At 31.7% G+C, this 10,499-nt stretch overlaps 1 protein-coding gene across 4 annotated transcripts in view; it reads left to right on the forward strand.

The window, feature by feature from the left end:
- The window catches only part of DYNC2H1 (dynein cytoplasmic 2 heavy chain 1), a 344,715-nt gene extending 337,139 nt beyond the window's left edge, over positions 1-7,576 (forward strand). For all 4 annotated transcript variants that reach the window (XM_079101898.1, XM_079101901.1, XM_079101899.1 and 1 more), the window contains one exon: positions 6,779-7,576. In XM_079101898.1, coding sequence (XP_078958024.1) covers positions 6,779-6,937 — 159 coding nt within the window. In that variant the 3' untranslated portion in view covers positions 6,938-7,576. The remainder of the gene's footprint in view (positions 1-6,778) is intronic.
- The last annotated feature ends 2,923 nt before the right edge of the window (positions 7,577-10,499 follow it).

Below are 10,499 nucleotides of genomic sequence, written 5' to 3' on the forward strand. Positions count from 1 at the left end.
GGTAGAGCAGGTTCTGTTTTGTTGGTGAAAAAACTGAAAAATTAGGTAAATGATTTTATGTGTCATAATTTGAGTAATAACCAGCATTTCTTTGTACTGTTTATATACCAAGCATTGTGTGAAGTGTTACAAGATATTTAAACCTTGCAAAAATTTTGAAATAGAAATTGTCATCTTCTTAAAAAAAAAAAGAAAGAAAGAAAAACAGGTTGATAAGATTATATAAACGGCCCAAAGATCATATAATTAGTAGATAGGCAACTGAAATTCAAATCCAGGTCTGTCTTTCATAAACTTTTGGCCTAATGCAGAACCAGAATAACAGTTTAAACCAGGGCTTAGAAAACAGTAGCCCAAAGAACCAAATCTGATTTGCTGATTGGTATTGAACAACCATTAGCACTGAATGGTTTTTACATTTTTGAAAACTCAGAAGAATAGCATTTAATGACATGTTAAAGTTTCATGAAATTCAAATTTCAGTGCCCATAAATACAGTTTTATTTGGAAAGTAACCATGCCCATTTGTGGACATATTGTCTACAGCTACTTTGAGGCCACAACAGCAAATTTACATAGCTGCATCAAAGACAAGACAGCCCACAAATTCTAAAATATTTCCTCTCTGACCCTTTATAAAAATGTTTTCCAACCCGTATAAACTTCTAACCTCTCCAACTTCTGCTTCAGTTAAGCAGCATTTTGCTCAAAAAAGTATCCTTTTAGGAATTCTGTGGCTATTTTTAATAAATTCTGCAGAATTTGGAATAGAAAAGGAACATCAACATTTTAATGCATTTCTACTGTGAGGGAAGAAACTAGCATATAACATAAGGAACATCAACATCAATTTATATAAGCCAGTAAAACGACTTACTTTTGACTTCCCTTCTGTAGCTGTTTTGTTGAAGAAATCCAGACTTTTTTAATAAGATTGGGTGGAATAATACAATTCAGAACTTTAGTGACTAAATGTTTTTAGGTCAGATGGAGGGGTTTTCCACAAATTATTTTCACCATATTATCTGTCATCCAATAGCCGCAAGTAGCTACATTCCGGCAGAAATTTACCCACAAACCCAGTCCTTTGCACAACCTTGCTTCATGGTTGTTTTCACAGAACATTTTAGCCTGCAAAAATTTGTAAAACTGCTTCAATTATTTTAATATGTGTTAATAGTTTAATAAGAATACCAACAAGAAATTCTAAATCTTTTATTGGGGGAAGGGAAATACCATAATTGCTTCTGTTTAAATGCATTGTACTTGGTAAATTAACAAAATTGAAATTATGAACAGGAATCTTGAAAGTAACCAAACTGCTGATGAATTTTTTTTTTGACTACTTCTGTTTACCATTGTCTGTGTGTACTAAGATCATTAACCTGTGCTCAGGTTATTTACTTATATCTTCATCCATTCATGTTGCAGATCCTAAAAGTTGTTTCCATTTCAGTTTAGTGCTTGGTTAAATTAATATAAATCCAAAATAAGATATCTTTAAGAGATTTTATCCAAAAAAGTATTAGCTTTTTTTCAAAGCATGTTTTTTTACATTTATTCTACATTAATTCTGTGAAAAATTGTTTGGTTAAACAAATTTAATTCCCTCCTCCTTGAAAATTCTGTATTAAAAGCTCTGAAAAGTCCCCCAAACCTCCTATTACAAAGCCTTCTCATGTACCTACACCACACCCTCTATCAGGATATAGTGTTCCATGTAATATGATTTGAGAAACACTACTTTATGATGTAGAGGTAATGCCCTGTTTTGGCATTCCACAGGAAGTCAGTTTGCCTTCATTCTGTTTTCCCAGTAAAATTTTTAAAAAAGGCTACCTAAAGTTTATCAGTCCCTCAGTGACATAGCAGTCTTAAACCAGCCTGAATCCCAAAGGCCTAGACCTTCCAACAGGTACCACATTTAACAGTTTAACTTGAGAAACAGTTTCATTTCTAAGGAAAATATGACTGCATTGAGAAAAAGCCAACACATTACTTTTTATAGATATTAAAATATCATATATATTAGAAAATATGTACTGAAATCTCTGCCTTGAATACACTCTGGTTTAAAAAAACGAACATTTTTTTTTTTCTGGATGAGAGTTTATTTTTCTATAAGAACTTATAAAAATAATGTTCTTAGTATTATAATAGTGAAAAATATGAACCAGAGTACCTTTTAAAAAGTAGCTAAACATTTTTTTAAATTTTTAAATTTGTTCTAATTAGTTATACATGACAGTTCCAAACACTTATGTATTTTGATAAATCATACATAAATGGAGTATAATTTCTCATTTTTCTGATTTTTCTATTGTAGGATTCTTGACAGAGCAAAGTCTTTCAAATGTTCATGGGTGGCAAGTTATTTTGTTTCCTGTTTTGAGCTATTTTGTTTTTCCAGAGTTGAGTTGCCCTACTAAATTATGTCACTTATGCATTAACCTCCAGTTTCCTAACATCTTTTCTAACAAAATAAACAAAAAATCTATCTACTTGATCCATAAACACTCAAAGCATGTGTTAAAATAAGCTGATTGGACTATGCAAATAAGCTATTGGTCCATTAAGAAATAGTTTGTTTTGCATTTGTATATATTTTATTATAATGAAGCCAAGTTGAAATTGACCAAATAGTTAACATAATAGACCTAGTTATTTTGTTATAGGGTTTACTTTTTATTTTGTTGCTTCCTAGTGTGCTAAGTTACATCCTATATTGCTATTTTTCCTTAATATAATGTACTACCTTCTTTTAAATAGTTAACATATTGCTTACTATTTGTAGAATGCATGTGCTTTTAAGCAATTTTGCCTGGGGCATGGAAAATTAATTTTATTATGAGGCAGCCAGACTATTTTTAGACACTTTAGGAAAGCAGAAAAATTGTGTGGCTGCTTGCTCACAATTATTACCTATAAAAAGCTACTTGGCCCAATTGAATATAAAATTTCAGATTTTACCTTCATTTTTTTAAACAGAATCAACTGGACTAGTTTCTGTTTCAATAAGTGTATGGTTTTTACATTAGGGTAATCACAACATATAAATTTTTAATTATTAAATTTTAATTACACTGAACTGTTTCATATACTATTAATGTGAATTATTATAAGTCAATATATACTTTGTACTAATTGAACAAAAATTTTAATCAAATATTTTAGCCCAGCAGGGTTGTATACTTTCCCAGTCAAGATAAACATAGTAAAGAGGGAATTGGGTTACAAGAATTTAATTTAGTTAGCTCTGCTTCTGCTTTCACCATTGATTTATTGGTGCCTTATCAGGAAGTTCACTCAACTTTTTTATAGAAGTATTAATATTTACCACCTAAGAGATTTTGAGAATTGACAAGCAAGATGTCAAACTGCTGTGGTGCTTTGCTTTAAAATACTGTAGGTTTGGGGAGAAAGATTTGTTGCCTCACTTTAAAATAAAGCCTGCAACTATGAGCAGATTTGAAAGGATTTAGAAACAGATACAAAACCTAGTAGATTGTTAGGGAACAAAGAATCAATTTTGCATGATTGTTAATTTCCTTATTTAAAAGGAAAATTTCTTGGCATTAAACGAATAGATGTAAGAACAATCTTTTCACTACATAGGAGTAGCATTGCAAATCATTTCATTGCGATGTTTTTATTGCATTTTTGATCATTGAAGTAATGGGGAGCAAAGCAAATATCAGGTGGCAGAGAAAGATAATTTCAGACCTTTCCTGGGATTAAAAATAGACATTCACAGATTCAGATCGTTTTAGTTCAACAAATATGTAATATCCGTCTGCTCTTTGCCAAAGACTCTAGAGGTAACACCAGAAGAAAGTCTGCATTAACTTATTAACCTTAGCCTTGGCCAAAGAATTGTGACAATTACAGTAATTTCTGAATCCTAAAGCTTTGCCATTTAAGCAGAATTGGAGAGAAGGGAAGAGAGTAATCAGTGACAGATAACAGTTGAAAATTTTCTTTACTCCAACTACTACATTTTTTTCTGTGGCCCACCTCAGGATTCAGACTGTTCTTGCATCCTTATTAGTTAACATATATCCAGAGTAGTATTTATTATTTTGATTTTTAAAAGCATACATTTTTCCCAAAATTATATTCTAAATATTTGATGTATACATTTTTTCCTAAACCGAATTTTAAGCTGCAAATATTTTCACCATTTGTATGTACATATATATGCATGTGCCTATATATACAAATGCTTAGCCTTTACATTCTAGTCACATTAGTATATGAAATGCTCTTAAATATATGATAAATTGACAAGATCATCAATACAGATAGTTTGAAAGATTCTTGATACATGGTGTTTTTATTTGGGGAATGATTCTACATAAACAATGAATTTTGTTATGTTAACATTAAGATTTAGAAATGTTAGGAATTAATTTGTCAAAGGAAGTTAACTGTTTTATATCAACTACCTAAAGAGGCACACAGTATTTTGGGTGTGAGAGAGATGGAGGAGGATGATTGGAAAAGATAGAAATTTTATATAGTGCCTACCTAGGTGTAAAAATACAATGTTTTAAAATTGTTTTCCCTGAAGGAAAATTATCTTATTTCTGTCATAGCATCATTCTATATATATGTAGTAGGTTCTAAAATGGTGGAAATTTTTTTCTAGATGATTTTGGAATTAGTAGAAAGGAAAAGACGTTACAAAGAATTGGAGATATATGGATAAATAATACTTACACTTGAGCTCCTTATTATATCATCTGACTCTTTTCAACTTCCTATGAGGTGTGCAAGTAACACTTGTCCTTTTATAATAGGAAAACTAAGAGTCCACAGCTCCTAGACAGGTATTCCAGAGCCTGAAAATGATCTATTTCCATAAACACTGTTGTCTTCTATTTTGGAAAATAACAGAGCTGGGTGCAGTGTCACACACCTGTAATCCCAGTGACTCAGGAGATTGAGGCAGGAAGACCATAAGTTTCAGCCTGGCCTGGGCAGCTTAGTGAGACCCTGTCTCAACTTAAAGGGCTGAAGATACACCCAGTAGTAGAGTGCCTCTGGGTTCACTTTCCAGTATTCCAGTAACACATACAGAAAAGAAAAGAATAACAGTGCTAATAATCACATGTATTTTCAACTGTTCTATCTGTGGCAACTTTGCCACTTCCTAACTAGGTTACCATGGTAAATTCTCTGAGTTTCTGATATATCACTTCTATTATTCTATAAAGAGTCCCTCTTAGCTTTTAGATTCTGATTCTAAAGAATTATAATTGTTGAATAAAATTATAAATTAAATAAAAACACTAATCTCAAATGGAAATACCATTAGATATTTATCATTATCATTTTAAATCTTTTTTTAATTTTTATTTTATAATATTTTTTTTATTTTTTACAGACTGCATTTTGATTCATTGTACACAAATGGGGTACATTATTTTGTTTCTATTGTTGTACATGATGTAGATTCATACCATTTTTGTTATTATACATGTACATAGGGTAATGATGTCTGTCTCTTTCCATGATTTTTCACACCCCCCTCCCTCTCATTTCCTTCTACATAATTTAAAGTTCCTCCATTTTTCTTTGAAAAATATGAAGTTCTGAGTTGAGTCACTGAAAAACCATAGAATGAGAATGACTGACTATTCTTAGCACTCAAATTATGGTCTATAGTACTGTTTCTTGAAAGAAACCAGGGATCAGAGAAATGACTAATTTTATTTTTGGAGCAGAATGTATATAAGATGAGCTCAAAACATCCTGGCATACTAGAATTACAAGAAAGCTATTGAAGACAACTAGGGACTCAAAACTCAGGAGGCCTCTTATTTAACCACTGAGCAAAAACTGACAATTTGAACATCAATAAGATAATTGCATTGCATTGAACCCCACATCAAATGTTTATATCCACCAACTTATAATGGTATTTTTTAAAGAGAGAGAGAGAGAAAGAAGGTGGTCATTGATCACTTTTGGAGTATTGTAGAAAAGTATTATTTTGAAAACAGATAAATGGAAATTATATGCACTTTATCTCATCTTTCCCATGATAAGTGTACCTCTTGGTAATTAAAAATAAATAAATGGAAGTTGTTTTTATGTATTCTTGCTTGAAAATGAAGAAATGATAGAATTGGATTACCATTTTATGATCTTGAGTAAAATAATGATTATTGATAGTCTATAATATTCAGAAAAAGAATCAGATATTATATACCTCTTGATGAAAATTTGTAGTTCCACCTATATAGTATTTTTGTCAAGAAAGTGAATTTCAGATTGCCTCCAGATCAGTTTATATGAATACAAGGTACAACAGAGGAATATGAAACCAATGGAATGTAGCCAAAAGTCAGAATGTGGGAGACTATTTTGTATCATTTCTCAGAATATTTGCTAAGGAAAGAGATATTAACAAACTGGAAGGTGTGGCTTTTATTTGAATTATGATTCTAACAAAAAATAAAAATTATGAGATAGTATATTATGGAATTATTAATTTGCATGTGTGATAATGCCATTCTGTATTTATTTTTATTTATAGATGAAGTTTGAAAATTGTAGGATTTGGTTTAAAATACTCCAATACTGGGAGCTAGGGAAACATTGGTCATTAATAGTTTTTGTAGTGGGATGTTAAAGCTTTACTCTATAATCTTTACTTGAAACATTTTATAATAAATGGTAAATAAAACTTATTCATTGAAAGGTGTTTAGTTATCTAATAATAATCTTCAAAGTAGTATATTGCTGCATTTTAAAACAATTTCTTTTTAAACAGGGTGCATATGGTCCATATTCTCCTGATGAGTGCATCTCTTTGCCTGTTTACACAAGTGCTGAAAGGGATCGCGTGGTAACCAATATCGATGTTCCATGTGGGGGTAACCAAGACCAGTGGATTCAGTGTGGAGCAGCTCTATTTCTAAAAAATCAATAGATGCTAGTAACAAAATGTCTTAGTAAAATGAAGGAACTGCTATTTAAGCTTCAAATAAAATATATAATCAGCCTACAGTTGAATTGTTAGTTCAAAATGTTAGTATATAGTTATTCTATATTGTTGGTCTCCTTGAATTATTTTAATGTGTAATAATAGCACTGGACAACTTTTAAAGTAATAACAGAGTTAATGTTAAAATGGAAGATCCCTTTGATAACAAATATTTCTAAGAAGAAGTATACTTTTCCAGTGGCTCAAATATTATTTTTAGTGAGAGATTTAAAATACTGTGCTTAAAGAATCAATTAATATTTTGGCTATCATTTTATAAATCATAATTATTTAATAAAAGTTAATTAGTTTTTCAGTGTTCCATAGTTTTAAATATAGACATATTTGGGCTGGGGATATAGCTCACTTGGTAGAGTACTTGCCTTGCATGCACAAGGTCCTGGACTCAATCCCCAGCACCCAAAAAAAAGCATATTTAAGAATGTATATTTTTAAGTTATAATGAATATCTAATGTCAGTACATTAATCATATGATTAATATCATGTGAATTTTATTATATAATTATAACCAATATTTTAAATAATAAAGAGGAATAATTCACATAAGACAATAAAGGGAGCATAAATTCTGGTTATTTTTATAAATATATACTTTTTTATTTTGTATTTTTAAATTCTTTATGGTTTCTAGTATTTCAACTTTGTAAGACTCCCTGAAATCAAAGAAATCAAAAATACTGTTTGACTGAATGGTAGACAGTTCAGTAGCCTACAGATTTATTTCCAGCTGTATGCTTGGAGCTTAGGCATGTATTTTTGATAGGTGTTTATAACAAATAAGTCACAGCATCAAAAAGAATGTATGTACTTAGAGAATCAAAGGCTGAAATTAATAATTTCTTTAAAGGTTGTTAATAACATCTCAAAGTAACTCTAAAGAAATAGGAATCTGTAGCTCACTTTTGGTAATACAGACAAAATATAGCCATATTACCAAAAGTGATGTATAGATTTCCTGCAGTATCCCTCAGAACACCAATGAAATTCTTCACAAAACTAAAAAAATTCATATGGAAAAATAAAAAAATCCAGAGTAGTCAAAACAATGCAAATCTAAAAGAGGATCACTGAGGCATCACAATACCTAACTTTAAGTTATACTACAGAGCTGTACTAACAAACTGCATGTCACAGCATACAAACAGACACATAGTACAGAATAAAAGACACACAGACAAGTCCACACATGTACCGTCATCTGATCCTTGACTAAGAAGCCAAAAACATGCATTGGAGAAAATTTTTTCTTTTCAACAAATGATCCTGGGAATACTGATTATCCATATGTAGAAAAATGAGATAAGACCCTCATCTCTCACCCTGCACAAAATTTAATTCAAAATGATTCAAAGACCTAGGAATGAAATCAGAAACTTTGCAGCACCTAAAAGAAAACATACAGTCAACACTCCAACATATAGGTGCAAACAATGACTTCCTCAATAGGACTCCTAAAGCTTGGGAGATACCACCAAGAATTAATAAATAGGAAGGCATCAAATTAAAAAGCTTTTGCACAGAAAAGGAAATAATTCAGAATGTGAAGAGAGAACCCACAGAATGGGAGAAAATGTTTAATAACCACTCTTCTGACAGAAGATTAGTATCTAGAATATGTAAAGAACTCAAACTTAACACACACACACACACACACACACACACAAAGGGAAAATGAACTAAAGAGACACTTCTTCAAAGAAGAAATACAAATGGCCAACAAATATAAAAAAAAATGTTCAAAATCATTAGTTCTTAGGGAAATGCCAATCAAAACTACACTGAGATTTTATCTTACTCCAGTCAGTCAGAATAGCAGCCATAAAGAATGCAACAGTAATGAATGCTAGAGAGGATGTGGGGGAAGAGAAACACTTTTATACTGTTGGTGCTATTGTAAATTAATACAACCACTATGGAAATCAGTATACAGGTTCCTATAAAGACTAGGAATGGCACCACCATATGATCCAGCTATAGCACTCCTTGGTATTTATCCTAAACAATTAAAGTTGGCACACTATAGCAATACATGCATGCCCATGTTTAAAGCAGCACAGTTCACAATAGCCAAATTAAAAAACCAGCCTAGGTGTCCATGAACAGATAAATGGATAAAGAAAGTGTGATGTTTATACCCAATGAAGTTTTATTCCACCATAAAGAAGAATGAAATTATGTCATTTGCAGGAAGATGGTGAAACTTGAGAGAATTATTGTTAGCACAAAAAGACCAGGCAGGACGCAAACCTCACGAGTCATTTCAGCTGTTTATTCAGGAACAGGGCGTGCAGGGATGAAATGGCATCATGGAACCCACTTTCCTTTTGGAAAATGAGCCCATTGAACAAAAAAAGGAACTGGATTCATAAAGATTATTTTGAGGGGTGGTCTAGTGAACTTATCAGTTTCCTTGGGCACCCAGGAATTTGAACTTTTTTGGTCAGAGGTCTGTGGGCAGTGTATGGACAGGATTTACCTTGTAGGAGATTAATGCCTCCTAGAGACTGTTTCTTTTCTTTTTTATTTTTTTTTTAGATGTTGATAGACCTTTATTCATTTATTTATATGTGGTGCTGAGAATTGAACCCAGTGCCTCACACATGGTAGGCAAGCACTGTACCACTGAGCCATAACCCCAGCCCGAAACTTTCTTTTAAGGGTGATAGAACATCTCCTCCCTCCTGCAGCTGGCACCTGGAAAACATTTATCTTGGGAGATGAAAGCTGTCGATTCATGGCCTTCATTTTCATTCCCTTTCCTCAAACCTCTTTATCTTGGGAATTTCTCATTCTCCATATCTATAAATTACATTAAGTGAAATAAAGTTAAAGATCATGTTTTTTCTCATATATGGAAGCTAGAGAGAAAAAAAGGGGGTGGGGAACCTCATGAAAATAGATTGGGAAGCAGTAGGGTAGAAAGGAACCAGGAGAAAGGAAAGGGAGGGAATGGAGAAGCACTAGGGAATAATATTGACCAAATTATATTATTCTATTGTGTATATACATGTGGATATGTACATACATATCCCACTATTAAGTATAATTATAATGCACCAATAAAATTCTAATGAAAATAGGAAAGAATGGCACAAAAACCAGGATATTATAAAAATAATAAAAATGATTAAAAGTTATGATTTCTGATACATATCACTTTAACCATATATTTCTAAGAAACAGTAGAATTCTGTAAGTTTAAAATTGCTGGACTATATGAAATATATCCAGAAATCAAAATAGTTTTCATCATATTACTCTTTGTATTTATTTGGGTCCAATCAGGAAACAAAAGGTAACGGATTATACTGATTTGAACAGAGAAAGTTTAATGCAATGATTTATTATGCTATGGTTGAAAGAATGACTACACAAAATAAAAGAACTCAGTTTGGAATAGTAGGGTTAAGAAACAAGAACAGACTTCCATGGTGGACCTCCCAAAACTTGGGATTCAGACATCATTGGAGAAGATATTAACAGCCT

Source organism: Sciurus vulgaris (genome assembly GCF_902686455.1).
Source record: "Sciurus vulgaris genome assembly, chromosome: 11".
NCBI classification, from domain to species: Eukaryota; Metazoa; Chordata; class Mammalia; order Rodentia; family Sciuridae; genus Sciurus; species Sciurus vulgaris.